General features: G+C 45.4%; 1 protein-coding gene across 1 annotated transcript in view; it reads left to right on the forward strand.

Moving 5' to 3' along the window:
- The window catches only part of LOC139052613 (putative phospholipase B-like 2), a 218,882-nt gene that overhangs the window by 111,255 nt on the left and 90,473 nt on the right, over positions 1 to 17,154 (forward strand). The window contains exons 5-6 of the mRNA XM_070529684.1: positions 11,939 to 12,174; positions 16,230 to 16,321. Coding sequence (XP_070385785.1) covers positions 11,939 to 12,174; positions 16,230 to 16,321 — 328 coding nt within the window. The remainder of the gene's footprint in view (positions 1 to 11,938; positions 12,175 to 16,229; positions 16,322 to 17,154) is intronic.

Below are 17,154 nucleotides of genomic sequence, written 5' to 3' on the forward strand. Positions count from 1 at the left end.
GTAAACTAATCTATGATACACCGCAGACGAAATTTCCTTTATAAATTAGCAGAAAAAATACACCACACTTCCTTTCATTCAATGCTGTGAGCGTTCCTTGGTACAAGAAAAAAAGGCATTTCTGCATGAAAACAGTATAATAATCATAGCCTTCTACTTTTACAAAATACGCTACAGCGACTAAGCTAACTACAGCTGTATATACCTAAAATTTTATATGCACATTACAATAGCCAAGACAGGATAAACTTGGGTTCATATGCAGGTCACCGGGAGGTACAACTTTGCAATCAACTCATTTCTGCTTGCCAAATATCTGCACTAACATAAGACTACAAATAAAAAGACCCTCTTTTTCATAAAACACCGGACTCAAAATAGAAAATCCAGTAGGAATACTACAAATTCTCTACATAACACAGCCAGGTTTTGTAAGCCTAGTAGGAGTTCCTATATAATCATCATCATCATCACCATCATCGTCATCAGCATAGTTACGCCCAATGCAAGGCAAAGGCCTCTCCCATATTTCTCCAAAAACCCCGGTCATGTACTAATGGTGGCCATGCCGTCCCTGCAAACTTCTTAATCTCATCCGCCACCTAACTTTCTGCCACCCCCTGCTACGCTTCCCTTCCCTTGGAATCCAGTCCGTAACCCTTAATGACCATCGGTTATCTTCCCTCCTGATTACATGTCCTGCCCATGCCCATTTCTTTTTCTTGATTTCAACTAAGATGTCATTACCTCGCGTTTGTACCCTCACCCAATCTGCTCTTTTCTTATCCCTTAACGTTACACCTATCATTCTTCTTTCCATAGCTCGTTGCGTCGTCCTCAATTTGAGTAGAACCCTTTTCGTAAGCCTCCAGGTTTCTGCCCCGTAGGTCAGTACTGGTAAGACACAGCTATTATTACTATATAAAGGTTGCATTTAAAAGCATGAATTTGCTGCAACCTTTTCTATATAAAGGTTGCAGCAAATTCATGTTTTAGATATTTACAACAGTGAAATAAAGATTACATAAAAAATAACATTATACATCGGCTTATATTGTGAGCTAATATGTTTCCGACTTGCAGCCAAATGCACATTAAATTTGTTCTTTCAGCGCTTGTAAAGCGTTGTGTCTCTTCGCTCGTGCACGCAGCCGCCTTACCGGTACGAAAATATCCGTGCTGCCACATCGCCTGACACTGCCATACAGCGTTGTAGCGCTTTTATTATTCATGGTAATATACCTAAAGCGCTAGTAAATCTTCAGAATAAACAAGCTGTTTTTTCCACAACCTGTCTTCGCCAGCGAAAGTAACACTGGTGCTAGTATTGTATCTACACTTCAAGTTACGCAATACTTGGTATTCTACGGATTTTTCGATGCGACAGGACACTCTTCATTGGAGTAATTAGGAATGGTGTTTATCTATGGCAGTACAGCTTTGCTATAATTTCAGATGCTCTCCTGAGGCTTCCGTCTGCCAGTAGTATTTTCGCATACATACGCGCAAGCATGCCTATGAAACATCTGTGAACTGCCAAGAGAAACATGGCGCAGAATGTAGACGTACCGGAAGAGCCGAGTACGCGCCGTTGGTAAACTCGGAACAAAAGCTGATATGCTTACCTAAGAGGTTAAGAGAAATATGGCACAGGTTACTCTCCGCTGGTAGTCCTTCGTACGCATCTGGTCCTCTCTGTCCGTTGCGATCTCCCATATCATAATGAAAGATGCAGTGCAAACCGCAGCACTTCGGGCGCTTGTGACGGTCCGGCGAGCTGCACTTGCTCGATGTTGGCAAAGACGAAATCGGCGACACGCCGCTGCTGGCGGTGGTCCCCCTCGTCGCGATCACACAGCACGGACAGAAGTTCCCACCGTAACTTGCCGCAACGCCTGGTTGCAGTCACCCCTAACGCAGCGCTTTCAGAACCACTCCATAGAATAAAGAACCACCACTCGACGACAACGTACACGTGCGAGATGCAACGCAACTGGAAAATGGCGTCATGCTATTGACGGCTTCGGCTTTGGATAATTTTGTATCTGCACAACTGAGCAAAACAGTTGCGCTAGTTTCGGTTTTGTTTCCTCACGTTGAAATAAAAACTGTTTTGCTCACTGATAATTTTACGTGACTTAAGTACTGTTCTCGAATGAATCAGCCATGAATTTAACCCGCGTGTTGAAATACCCGCTACGTTCACTTGGAAGAAACAAAATTTGCTCGTCCGAGCGTGGTTGCGTTTGAAATATCTATCGGTGCGCTGTCGGAGCATGCTTGAAGTGTGAAGACGCGGCGTAATTGTCATTAATTTGCTTAGCTATAACGCTGCGGCTGCCCTTGATTTCTGTCGAGTGCAGTTTGCTCTGATGTGAGGTAGAACTACAAAGCCGCCCATGTTACTTAATGATCTAGTGCACCTGAAGCTGCCAGAACTCCGGTATTTCCCCGACAAGTTCTTGTGACTGTGTACCGCTGTCACCAAATGCGAGCGTAGTCATTTGGCGGAGATTTAGCAACACATTTTCAAGAACTATCGTTCACAGCTCTCTCACGACAAGGAGAAGAAGCGTGGTTGGTCCTTAGTAAAAATTTCTATTTATTGCGAATTTCGCGATAGCAGTTATATGGACACAACCGTCGAAATATATCTGTCGGTGTTGTCAGGATTGGGGGCGCAATCCCATCGCTCATGATCCGTTGTCAAGATTGGAGTCGGGCATGAATTAGAAGGTAGCTGGCCCATGCTGTCGTACAAATTATCCAGGCTGAGGACGTTGATGAAGCGAAGAACTGCGCCTCATCGAGAACGAGGAATATGGGTTTATTTACAGTATTTATGTCAGTCTAACATGACTGTTTGAGAAAGTGCATCAGTCTAACATGACTGCTTGAGAGAGAGTGTCAGTCCAACATGACTGCTCAAGAGAAGTGTGTCGAGCATCCGCACAACAGCAGTTTTTAAACACTCGGTCCTCCCGCGATACAAGGCAGCGCGAACGTTCGTTCCGTGATCGCAAACTAGCCGCTTCTCCGCAGGACGGTCTGCACGCACAAAAGCACACACGTTCGAAGGTCCGGAACCGACGTCAGAGGGGCCCCGTAGAACTCGGAGCCGTTCCGGGTAGCGCGTTGGGGAGTTTGGGAACAATAGTTGGCCCGCCGAACTCATTTCGTCACAAAGTCGATTTAGTCACGCTGTGGCTAGAAGTTGGCGGCAATGCTCCCGGGATGTTGCCGTCATAGTCGTAAGTGGGTGGCAATCTTGCACTGCAGCTGGCCATTCTTAACAGCACCTCCATGGCCCGAAAAATCTCGACTGTCTAGCGCTGACAACCGCTGCGCAGGAAGAGAACGGCTGGTGGTCAGGGGGTGATTGATCCCTTGGCTCGCAACGACCACTTGTGTATTGATGTCACCGCCCCAAAACAACCAACAAAGACAGGCAACTGCAAAATGAACCCCACAAACCGGCTCTGCGCCGAGATGACGTACATTGGCTCTAACCTTAGACCCGCTAGGCTTCAAAAAAACATAAGTTCAGAAACGAAAAAATGCTGCATTTCACTATGCCAATTTCTAAAGCAATTTTGTGCTGACAAATTCAGCAATCATGGAGGGAATCCTGCTAAATGAGAGAAGATCTTCTTGGCTTTAAAAAATTAACACTAGTCCCCCTAAAATTTAGGCGGGACCCTTCAACGCAGAATTCAAATTAGCCTGCTGAAACCATCAGCATTGCTATGCAACTTTCCCTTCTTATATCTAACGGAGAACTTGTACTCTTGGAGAGTGAGGCTCCATCGGAGCAAGCGGCCATTTTTGTGTGACGTTTGATTGAGGCACGTCAGAGGACAGTGGTCGGTCTCGAAGATGAACTTCGTTCCGTACAAGTAACAAGACAACTTCTGGGCGGCCCAAAGTAAAGAAGCGCATTCCTTCTCTGATGCGCTGTAAGCTTCCTCTTTTACATTCAGTTTACGGCTGGCATAGAGGATAGGATGCTCCTCATTATCGTCGCTGACCTGACTAAGTACCACGCCCATACCTTTGTCGCTTGCGTCGCATTGAACTATGAATTCCTTTGTGTAGTCTGGCACGCGAAGCACAGGACGAGAAACCAATAGCGTTTTCAAACTTTGGAAAGCGTTCTCTTTGTCCTTATCCCAGTGTACTTTACTCAGTGCTCCCTTTCGCAGGGCGTCCGGTAATGGACTTGCCATTTGCGAGTAATTCGGAATGTACCGTTGATAGTACCCCACAAGACCCAAAAATGAACGAAGGTCTGTTTTCGTGCGCGGCTGACAAAATTCTCCAATCCTAGCTATCTTCAGCTCGGCCGGCCGTCTCATGCCCTGATCGACAACATGGCCCAGAGAAGTAACCTGCCAACAACCAAACCTACACATTTCCGCTTTCATCGTTAAGCCGGCTTCCCTCAACCGTGAAAATACCTGTTTGAGGTGTGATAAGTGTTGTTCCTAGCTGTCCGAAAAAATTGCTACATCATCAAGATAGGGCAAGGCGAACTCCTGCAAGTCTTTTAGGACAATATCCATTAACTTAGAGAAGATAAACGGCGCGTTCTTCAGCCTGAAGCTGAGTGCTAGAGGGCGAAAAGTGCGTACAGGTGAGATCAATGCGGCATAGCGGCTGGCACTTTCTGAAAGGGGAACTTGCCAGTACCCCGCACGAGATCTATACTTGAAATGTATTTAGCAGCGCTAACTCTTTGAATTCGTTCCTCAATGTTGGGTATCGGGTACAGCTGATCCCTAGTGATAGCATTTAACTTCCTGTAGTCAACACACAGATGAGGGTCCTTGTTAGGGGTTTCTACGAGTATTAGTGGTGACGTGTAGTCACTCTCAGCGGGCTCAATAACTCCCAACTCTAGCATGTGCTGTATCTCTGCCTCCATAATCTCTCTCTGTCTTGGAGACACCCTGTAAGGCTTTGATCTTATTGTTCGGTTGATGTCAGCTCAATTTCATGCGTTATTAGTTCGGTTCTACCCGGCCGATGGCTGAATCTGTCGAGATATACCCCTAACACCTCTTTGAGCTCATCTAGCTGCTCGCGTCTTAGAGCGTGCGAGCTTGCCGAGTGTTCTACTACTTCTTCTAGGCCAATTTCAGAGTTGGAGGCCGCCCTATACTCCTTAAACTTGGTACTAGTGCCATCCTGCTCATTGATGGCTTAGTTAACGACTCCGCTCCGCTCTATATACGGCTTCATCAAATTGCAGTGATATACCCTCACCTCCTTCCTGCGAACGGGCATAGTTAGTATCTGAAAGTTTGTGCAACACTTTAACGGACCCGCCCCAGTGAACCTCAAGCTTGTCCTTTCTTGAAGGTTTGAGGATCGTTACCTGGTCTCCGGCATTAAACGTACGAAGCCTCGCATTCTTGTCGTAATAGAATTTGGCGTTCTTTTGAGCTACTCCCATGTTCTTTCCGACTAGTTCTTGGGTTGCGCTTAGCCGTTCCAGCAAATTTAGCACGTATTCAACCACTGTTGGACTCTCCCCTCTTTCCTCCCAGATCTCTCTTAACATTCTCAGTGGAGAACGGAGTGTCCTCCCATACACTAGTTCTGCTGGCGAGAACCCTGTCGCTTCATGTGGAACCGTTCGCAAAGCAAACAAAGTTGCCGGCAGACATTTCTCCCAGCCCTCCTTGTGCTCCTAACAGAGCGCATGCAAAACTCGCTGAACCACTGAATGCCACGTCTCTACACTGTTTGACTGATGGTGATAGACAGAACTGTGCATCAACTTTACCCGGCACTTCTGCAAGAATGTGGAAGTCAATGCGCCCGTGAATACTGACCCTTGATCTGCCTGAATTTCGGCTGGAAACCTAACTCGTGCAAACACTGTCAAAAGCGCGTCTACTACTTCTGTGGAGCTGAGCTCTTTCAAAGGGATTGCTTCTGGAAACTTGGTAGCCAGACACAGCATGGTAAATAAGTACCAGTAGCCCGATTTTGTTTTTGGAAGAAGCCCTACCATGTCTATTACAAGTCGTCTGAAAGGCTCTGTTATTAAGGGCGCTACCTTCAGTGGAGCTTTCCATGTCTCTCCTGGTATACAAGAACGCTGGCAGGCGTCGCATGATGTTACAAAGTTTTCTTCGTCTTTGAAACAGCCAGGCCAGTAGTATTCCATAAGCAATCTTTCCTTTGATTTGTTTATGCCTAGGTGGCCGGACCACCCATTTCCATGACAGGGACTCAAAAGGTCCTCCCTGTACTTAATAGGTACGACTAACTGATCTAAAATCCTACCCTTTTGATCTCTGGAGTTCCGATACAACAATCCTCCTCTCTCATCGTATCGTCACGTTGCGCCTAGCAATGCCTTCTTTAGCTGTGTCATGTAATTTAGCTAAGCTCTCATCATTATTTTGTTCGGCTGCCAGTGACTCTCCATCCACACGTAAGAACTGATCAAAGTTCTATGAGGCCGGGGATAATAACGACCCTGTCTTGCTTGCGATTGCTTTTCCTGCAGGCATGAACTTTGACACTCTGGTGCTACGCTCTCATTGAGCTGGTCAGCTGGCAGGCTCTCCTCAACTGTTCTTTTCTGCCTCGGGCCTAGCTCGGATTCGGGTATTGAAGTTATCCCCTTTTCTGCTTCCGCTGGAGGAGCTTGTGCATTTTTAGCCGAAAGCACCGCGATCTTACGAGCTTGGCCTCGGGTCAATGCCTGTACTATGCCCTCTCCCAGTTTGAGCCCTTTGTCACGCAGTAACTAATTCGAACGATTCGAAAAAATGTAAGGATACTGCAGTGACAAAAATTTGGAAACTGCAGCCTCAGTCTCTAGCTCCCCGAGTGGTCCACTGATTTTGACTTTGGCCATGGGCAGAACAACGCTGTGTTCTTCTAGAACCTGTTTTATCCATGCTACTTCTCCGGTGAAGTCATCTACCATCACATAAGACGGATGGACAATGTCCATCGTGGCGGCACTGTCCCTTAGCACTCGGCATGGTTAGCCATTAACTTGCAGGTCGTCAAGATATGGACTTAAAAGTTCCATAATCTCGTCTTTTTCGTCTGCGTAGGAAAAAACTACACTTGGCTTCCCGCAGTTTACAGCTATATGTCCCAGTTTGTGGCATTTGGAACAGCGAATCGGTCTAAAAGATTCGAATTTTCTTTTCTGTTCTTTTAGTGCGGTTTCTCCGTTAAGTTTCCCCTCGCTCTTTTCTGCGGGCTTTTCCGCCATGTCTACAGGCTCCGATCGTCTAGTCTGCGAACCCCTTTTGAACGGAAATGGATTCCGCGGTCCATTTCGACCGTCCAAGTTTTTGTCCACGGAGTTCGACGTTCTACGGGTTGCGTACTTTTCGGCTAATTCAGCCGCCCTTTCCACAGTGTTTACAATCCCTCTGCCTTGCACCCATAGTTTCACAGCTTGGGGGATGGTTTTGTAAAACTGCTCTAGACACATGCATTCAATGATCATGTCTCTGCTGTCGTACGCTTCCGCGCTTTTAAGCCACAAGACTAGGTTGACCTTTAAGGTATATGCAAACTCCGGATATACCTCGCTATCTTTCTTGCCTGTGCTCCTAAACCTTTGCCGAAAAGCTTCAGCTGAAAGGCGGTATTTCTTCAGGAGACTAGCCTTAACTTTTGCATAATCATGTGCATCCTGTGCACTCAATCTGGCGATTACTTCCGCCGCCTCACACGGCAACATAGACAGCAACCGCTGTGGCCATGCACTCGGGCCGAAGTTCATCTTTTCGCAAGTCCTTTCAAAATTGCTTAGGAACAAGCCTATGTCGGTCCCGACCTCAAATGGCTTTAATAGCCTGTCCATGCGGTACGATTCTGCCTCACTTGATCATCCCAGAGCACCTTCATTCCTTGAGACAACTGCAAACGTTGGCTTTCAAGTTCAAGTTGCATTTTTCTTAACTCGCGATCTTTATCGCGTTCCTCTCTCTCTCTCTCTTTCTCGTTCTTCTCTGTCCCGTTCTTCTCTTTCTCTTTTCCGTTTCTCTCTCTCTTTGAGAAGTTCCACTCCCATTTCAATTTCTTCCTCACTGGCCTGATGGGAAATTAGCTCCAATAATTCTGGTTTTAGCATTTCCTGTCGGACATATAGGCCCAGTTCCTTACCAACAATCAACGATTCGTCTCTCAGCAGTGTCCTTAACTCCATGATTGCTGCTTTACTGCGTTGATCCTGCTCTCTGAATCTAGCTAGGAAAAGACAACCTAGCTAACACTCAACAATCTAGCTTCTCTACTGTTCTAAACAGAACAACCACAAAATGAAGCCTAGAGAGTCAAAGCAAGAACCAAGCACTCACCGCAGTCACAGCACCACGTCGCAAAGTCCATCTCACCGATGTCAGCCAGTTGTCAGGATTGGGGGCGCAATCCCATCGCTCGTGATCCGTTGTCAAGATTGGAGTCGGGCATAAATTAGAAGGTAGCTGGCCCACGCTGTCGTCCAACTTACCCACGCTGAGGACGTTGATGAAGTGAAGAACGGCTTCTCACCGAGAACGAAGAATATGGGTTATTTATAGTATTTATATCAGTCTAACACGACTGTTTGAGAAAGTGCATCAGTCCAACATGACTGCTCAAGAGAAGTGTGTCGAGCATCCGCACAACAGCAGTTTTTAAACACTCGGTCCTCCCGCGATACAAGGCAACGCGAACGTTCGTTTGGTGATCGCAAACTAGCCGCTTCTCCACAGGACGGTCTGCACGCACAAAAGCACACACGTTCGAAGGTCCGGAACCGACGTCAGAGGGGCCCCGTAGAACTCGGAGCCGTTCCGGGTAGCGCGTTGGGGAGTTTGGGAACAATAGTTGGCACGCCGAACTCATTCCGCCACAAAGTCGATTTAGCCACGCTGTGGCTAGAAGTTGGCGGCGACGCTCCCGAGATGTTGCCGTCATAGTCGTAAGTGGGTGGCAATCTTGCACTGCAGCTGGCCATTCTTAACAGAGCCGGGATGTTGCCGTCATAGTCGTAAGTGGGTGGCAATCGTTCCCTGCAGCTGGCCATTCTTAACAGTGTTACCGTGAGCTTACGTATAAAGTCAATTGCGATAAGATCCTATCCCGCGCCTTTGGCTGTGCGCGTTAAAGGAAGTGTTCGATTCTGAGCCGGGCTGGATGGGCGCCCCAAGTCAAGTATCTATAGGAGATCACGTGATAAAACGCGCGCAAGCTGGGAGAGGGATGTGCTAGTTTAGCGCGCTTCTCCTCCTCTAGCCGTTGCTCCAGCCCGGTCTTGCGCCACCCTCGCTCTGTTTTGTAGATAATTTCCGATGGATGCAATGCTGGGGGGGAGGGGGAAGGGCGCTCAGTTCGCGCAATTTTTCGGAGACGCTTTGAAGGAAGAGGCAGCAGAAGCGTTCGGTCCGCTCTGTTCGCGCGCTTCATCACGCCAACGCTTTGACAGCGAGTGTTCGCGTTCATTGAGTGAGATCTGTCGATGTTTACACGTGCGCGCGTGACCCAGTGCTTGCTAATTTAATGAGTAGGCGAACGTTTACTGCAGTTTATTCAGCCGATGAAACTACGAACCTTGGCTCGTGCAATAGTTCATGCAGTGGTTCATGCAGCATTGGGGTGAAACTGCTATATTTTTTTCCTATTTTTCTAGGGGGTTCCAAAGCAGCGTTGCGTACGCTAATATTTGTTTGTGGTCGCGGAAAGCAAGGCACTGCGGTAGCCCAGCGGCTTTGGTGTTGCGCTGCTGAGCTCGAGGTCACGGGTTCAATCAGAACCGCGGCAGTCGCATTCCAACGGGGTCCGAGTGCGAAAACGCGCGTATACCATGCATTCCGTACACGTTAAATAAACCGAGCTGCTGAAAATAAATCTGCCGCTTCCCATTACCGTGCGCTTCATAACAAGATATTAATCTTGGGGCTTAAATCTTCAAAAGTTATTTATATGTCGCGAAATTACATTTACAATCGACACTGTTGCGTGCGCCTACTGAACTTGTTATCTCGTTGCTGTGCTCTCTTTAGTAGCCAATACTTTTTTTAGATTTACTTATGGCCAGAATCCAATGTGACAAATCCAGGTCTTCCTTAGCATAGGAAACCAGCTATCGCTTAAGCGTGTGAGGTACCAACAAACATGGTCAAGAAAAATCAATATATAGAGTTCGAAGTAATTGCAGAACATGACAAGGATGAAAGAATAATACACCTCATTACAACCATGACAGGAACCCGGGGGCCTGCCTAAAACAGAAGAGGATATCTGGTATTTCTTCTCCTGCATTAAAATCTTTCTCTCGCCAGGCTCATCTCGAATATCAGAGGAATCGCGATCTTGCACGATGACTCTTCGCGAACTATTGAGAGTCAAACGACCCATGCGCAAATGTTGACTCTTGTTTTCTGATTTTCCTCGCGCAAAAGTGGGTCTTCGGAAGAAAAAAGAGAGTCAAGTTGCCGTGACTCACTTTTTACTCTTATTTTTCTTAGAGTGTAGGGCCTCCGGGTTAATCGACATTCTGTTTCCAGCCGTTGAACCACAGTATCTAATTTTTAATCAGATTGAACATTTATAAGTGGTAGTTGTGTCATGGAAATGTCGTCAAAGCACATCTATGTATAACTTCGGTAGCTTTTTGCGACAGCCCTTTTAAAGATGCTACAAAGTAGCCTACGAAGATCACGTCACTGAACTGACTTGCATTCAACGCGATAGAATACAAGTAGGTAATCGTGCCCATGTCTTGCCACGCGCACAGCAGGAACTGCCTCATTTATTGGGACATTCTCATGCGCATACAGGAGGAGGCGAAAGTGTGCATGACCATCATTGGGATGTGGCATCTTTTGGTTCAGGTACAAGACAATAAGAAGCGTTTAGCACTCCGGCGTATATTGCATGTGGGTCATTCAGCGTCATGTGTCACAAAGCCGCCATGCCTGAATGCCAACTGCAGAGAAACTTCAATTTGCCTATGCGTGGTTTCAAATGACCATATATATATATATATATATATATATATATATATATATATATATATATATATATATATATATATATATGTGTGTGTGTGTGTGTGTGAAAGTTTATCGGTGACATACAACCTGTGAAGGGTGTCTGTTACGTGCGCATATGTAATTTGGTATGTTCGGTGAAGTCCTACATGGCTTTGTGCTGTGGACCATAAATCTACAGATGATATGAAAGTGGGAGGCTTGCAGCCACAATTTTTACCGATGGTGGGGCCTTCGTGAGCACAGCCCGGAAATTTGTCAAATTTTATTTTCCTCTTAGCAGCTCTCAAATAGCACCTAACTAGGTGAAGGGTGTACTAGTGGTATGCACATATGATGCATATCGCAATCATGACCTCGGAGATTTTGTGCGTGCAGGGAGCCCCACCAGATTTCAGAGCCCATGCCTTGTAGTCGTGCTGGTTCTCAACGCTGTCGGTTCTGCGTCGTCACCTGTGAACGGTGATATTGCCGTTTTGTTTCTCACTTGCAGTGTTGGAAGCGTTTGTTTTTCGCGAGACCTTTGTGACGCATTCATTCGTCCGTACACGTTTACGCGTAGCTTGCTCTATATCATCACTATATTAAAGTACGTTTTTTTACCTAGCGCTAAATGTTACAATTGGCCTCTGATGCTTCTCATTACGAAGATGAGAACACTCAAATAACTTCTTTTTTGGTGGCACGTGTTAAGCGAAGTTTGCAGCAACAGTGCAGTTCTCAGATGTGAGCATGAGTTGTTGCGAGGACTGTTTTACGCCCAAAATGTGGCAAGTTCATGCACGACGGTGCTCGGCTCGTCCGGCGCGAAAGGATCGCAAATGCAGAAATGGTCTAGCCATTTGTACGGAGGCCAGATTGTGCGCGGTGTCATCCGTCAACCTGTACTTAGTTCTCTTCTCACGTTCATTGTTACCCGCGAGGTTTCTGAACCTGGACGGTGAATTGGACGACATAGAAGCCCACCTCCGACCGGTGGCCACTTCGGACGTCCACGACGACGAGCCAATGGCCGGGCGACGCGCCGACTCGGCGCTGGTCAAACTGCTGCCCGGAAACAAGGATCTCCTGCTGTCGCACGTCAGTGGTGGTCCATATGCCGGCATGACCAAGGTCCTGAAGAAGTACTCGCTTAACCTTCACACTACCGCTAAGTCTAGTAAGCTGATGCTTCTTCCTCCCACCTTCACTTCAAATCCTTTCATGCAGGTGCCATCACCATTTTCTTGCCTTTAAATCACCAATATTTTTACTAATGTCCGCTTTGAGCTAACATAGTCGCATCACTTGTTTATTTCCCCGTATGCTCGTTGTCTTCCATGCCATACTTTCTGGTATGCGAGGTGCCAGCATTAACTATTTTTCGGAGAAGGCTACGGCGTGCGTGCGTTCTTTCTTGTTTTACAACCCGACACTGTAGCTCGGCGAACGGGTTCGCGGGTTTGATTGCAGCCGCGTTACAATAAAGGTGGAACGTAAAGAAAAACGTCGTGAACCGCATGCATGAGGGGCGCTCCAGAAAAGCTGAGGTGATAAATATTATTCCAGGGTCTCCCACTACGCCATACCTTACAAAGAGGTTTTGGTTTTGGCACACGAAACGACAAATATTTAACCTCATTTTTAGCTCCACACCACGTCAAATCACTAGTACATAATTCGTAGGTGGTCTCCTCGTTAGTAAACAGTGGATAGTAGCGCTCGTTTTTATTTTTGTTTGGTTTTTGCTTGTATCTGTCAGGCACTTTGCGCTAGGTAGTCACGATATATGCTCATCGGAAGAACCATACTTTGACGCTTGAGAAGTAAATGAACTTGGTGAATTCTGCGTAAATTTTCAGGCCGTTGCTGATAAAGTGCTTTGTATGCAGTTTCTTAATCCATGAACTTGTTAAGTGGAACTGGAGAATTTATTGGAGAATTAATGGAGAATTAATGCAATGGGTGTTCCTTTCTGTTTTTCTTGTTTTTTATGTCCGATTACCGACTTGTCCAGGGCACTGTTGTCGGTTAATCACTGTTTGACAGGCAGTTATTTCCACCGGGCTTTCAAATCAATCGGCGGTGGCAGGCGTATTCAAAAGATTGCCGATATTTGAAAGAAAAGAGTGAAAAATAATTTACCTTAGAATACCTTCTACTTTCATTTCCTTCATGACAGTTCAGTTTTATTGTTTTTTTCTTTCAGCTTCCTCTATGACATTTAAACGCTGAGGAGCACTTTTCTCGTCTCGACAATATGCCGGCCTTTACTTGAAGCACCGCCCACGTGAACGCTCAATTTAACACCTATGGTGTTCGGTCGTCAGAGGTTTAACGCCTAAACACACTAGCTATTAAAATTGTATTTTGCTTGGGTTTTCTAAATATTTTTTTTTTCACCGAACGGCTTGACTAAAAGTAGCTGGGACACCTGGTGCATAAAGGAGGTTGACAAAAATCAGTCCATTGAAATCTGGAGTTCAGAGAGATTTTAGTCCCTGCCTTAAGAAATGCGTGACGAAATCAAACGTGAAAAATACCTCCAACGTAAACCCTGTCAGGTTTCGGCCCCAACTTTTCATTGACGAAGAACGAAGCTTTGCCAAAGCAGTTTTTTCCAGCACAGGCTTGCGCCACTGACTCCAATGGCCGTTTGGATGACGCAGCCGTAGCCCTGAAGAATATGCAGGTATAGCGATCGGGAAATAATACTTAATAAGACGCTTTATCTAGGGAAGTGCTATCCAAATACATGGCAAATGAGAAATATTTTTCTCGTCATCCACTGCACACTTTGTGTTCAAGCGTATTGTAATTAAAGAAACAGTTAAATATACCGACTGTAGCAAGTGAGTTTTTCATTTATTCTGTCAATTATTTTACATACCACAATTTATTTGTCGAAGCTACGCCTGGCACTGCTGCGGTTCTGCTACTCAGATTGGCATCGGCGGGGTTAGTGCTGGATTTACTCACTTGTATCAGTAGTGTCTGGTTTCCTGCGTCTGTCTCACCTGAGAAAACATGTTGAATATTGCGAAATCAAAAAAAAAAACTGGAATATTATAACTGTCAATCTGTAACTCAGCAATAAAAAGAGATATCGCAGTTCTCCATACTCCCCCTAATATGCATCTGAGGCGGGCGAAATTGGTGTGTCATGCAGCGCTCACAGTTATACGGATAATTTGGGAGGAGAATTTTTTGAAAACCTTCGTCAACACTGTTATAACTTCACTTAACCTGTAAGTTCATATATAAAATTTGCCTACTTGAAATGCTCCAACACAAGCATTTTATATAATTGCGGTGTTTGCTTTTGGTGTAAGTTAAGACTTTGTAAACGTGGTGCTTCTGCTTTTTAAAAATTACAGAATTTCAGTAATTTCTGCAGAGAATTTGATGTCTTGTGCTGCTTGCTTGTGTTGCTGGAACTTAACATTCTCTGCCAAATGCACCAAATTTCATTCAAATTGGTTCACCGATTATCTGGTAAAATTGTTTATGTATTTTAATAAAGGATCTTGCAGTCAGCCCCAAACTAATGTTTCTTCTTAATGTCTCTCCCAAAATCCTCATTTAAAAAGAAACAAGAAGCTCACGCTACAGAAAGTATTAAGCTAAATATATCGCTTCTCAATGGCGTGCTTGGTGCCTTGGAGAGAAATGGCCACTGGCACTGCAGAGCTCCGACGGTTGCGCTGTTCGGCAATCTAGCGGCCGCTCTAAGGGCGCTCAACAGTGGCAGCACTTTTCGCGCTTCTTAAATGTGGCAACGATGCGCCGATGCGTGATTGGCTGTGGACGCGAGCCAGTGCGCGCAATGTGTCATTGCCTTCATAATCAAGCTACGTCGCGGAGCGCAAAGCGGACTGCCTCGTCCAAACGGGACGCATCGATTGCAGCTGGAAGTCAGTGGCCGTGAGCCGGCCCTATGCGATTTCCCATCTGCGGCGTCGCAGCGAACGCGTCGCGCTATTAGCGCAGATACCACTTGAGAAAGAAGTGCGCTAGTGATATCTTGTGGCATTTCGTTCAATCCAAATGAGTAAAAAATTATGGTACAGTGGCTTGCGATGATCACTCGTATTCTCTCCTCAATGTTTTTGCTGTTGCAAACAGTTCTTTGAAATATTTCGCTACTTTTTATCAACTAGCAGGGTCGTGTGAAAGAAAGAAATGTTTCAACAAGTATTGCTTCTTAACAGCGTTTGCGAATACCGCTATCAGCACTATGCATTTTTCTTATTTGTAGTTCCTGTATCACTATAATGTAGTGGTGGTGATGCCTTTGCGTCCTGCTAAACGTTCTTGTGACAGTGAAGGTACCGGTTAATGAGGTGCCCGCCTATTACCTCGCCACTATGGAATTGCATGAGCATGCGTGCAAATACGAAGCTGGAATATGTTAGCATAGTGTGGTACCTTAACGAGTAGCGGTAAGCGGAAATAAGAAAAAGAAGAACCATGAGCGAAATTTTTTATCTTATCTCTGTAGTCGCGTTTGGACTCTCGTCGCAGAAATGCTTCGTCTTAATATACCGAAGCTCGCGAATTGCCAGCGAAATACCCGTGCGATGTTTTGATTTTAGCTCTACAAGTACCTTTCAACATTACTGGCCTACTGTACATTGTTCGACAAACCTATAACAGCTTGATAGAGACACGATTGCGCTAGCAGGGATTGCCAACAGTGCGAACTGATGGAGACGAAATTTCTTTCCTAGAAGAACAATAACGAATGAATGTGCCGCGATTGCTGTTTCAGGGCAATTGTGCTGAAGTGGGTCAAGGAAAGCTAAGAAAACATTCTTGCCCATTTTTTATATATTGTTTCAACCTGTGTTTTTACCTTTTCTTGTTGAAATCTTATTTCTTAATTTATACATATGTATTTACCCTCTCTCTGCATTTTCCCCCTGCATTTTCACCCATACTGTAAAACCAGAAAACAACAGTAACAGTACATAAATGAGCTAAATGGAGGAGGAAATACGAAAATAATTTGAAAATAAAGTTATTGTGCTTCCTGTTTACGAATGCCCTGGCGGACAATTTGTAACCTACAACCAGATTCCAACTGGCCAACGACATTTCATGAATGTCATTGTTTATAAGCCTCGGCTTGTACGGGGCGTGGTGCCAATCTTGGCCCCCAAGCCTTAACACCAGTAACTCCTCGTACTTGTTGAATTTTTGAACTACAGTCACATAAATTTGTTACGCACGCAGATGAAAAGATTTCGGGCAACGTTCATGCAACATCATCTACTCCGGGAAAGCTCGCCTCAGGGGATGACTTCTACATCCTTTCCAATGGGCTTGTGAGTATGGCGCAAGATCTTCCTACAGTTTAATTGTTATCATACATATCTGGCATAAATACGTGAGTATTGTGTGTTTCTGCAAGTGGCTAATGTGGGTGAGGGAATGCGGCAAGCAAAGAAATGTCAAAATAAACGACGCGCGTCCCGCTGCAACTTGTGCCACTTCCACACTTCTGCAAATTGCATTGATGGTTAATTCAGCAAAATTGTACTAACATTACCAGGAAATTGAATCCTAGTGTCGCGCTTCTTTTGTGCCAAAGCTTCAGAGGATATAAAGTTGACATACCGGTAAGCGAAAGTAAATATACCTGGGCATAATTGGCTATCCTTCTCAGTAAATATGAGTATATCATACGAATGTTAACTCTGCATGGCTGAACAAGAGGCTGGATAATTTAAGGCAGTTCATTGCGACCATATCACGTTCAAGTTTTCTAAAGGCGGCCATTGTCTTCACGCCTGGCAGAAACAATATACTGTCCTTTTGCTCAGGAGCGGCAGACTCCTGAGTATGCTGCGCATGACACAACAGTCAGTTGTCAGAATTCCTTCCTTAACAAGTGTTGTTTTTATTGAGAATACACCTAAAGCCCCTTAGTCGAGGGTACTACGCAAGGAGGGACATACACTGAAGAAATAGTTCAGAAGAGGTACCAAAGAAATCAAAGAAAGCAACATGATTCCAGATATAGGTGCTATAGCAAACTAAAAGAAAGTATATGATAACATATTATTTTATATAAACATAGAATACATTTTTCTGACGAGAGCGATATACCAACATAAATACGCACGCAAGTACCACCAAAATATATATGTACAACATG

The sequence above is a fragment of the Dermacentor albipictus genome, unplaced genomic scaffold (assembly GCF_038994185.2).
Source record: "Dermacentor albipictus isolate Rhodes 1998 colony unplaced genomic scaffold, USDA_Dalb.pri_finalv2 scaffold_28, whole genome shotgun sequence".
Lineage (NCBI taxonomy): Eukaryota > Metazoa > Arthropoda > Arachnida > Ixodida > Ixodidae > Dermacentor > Dermacentor albipictus.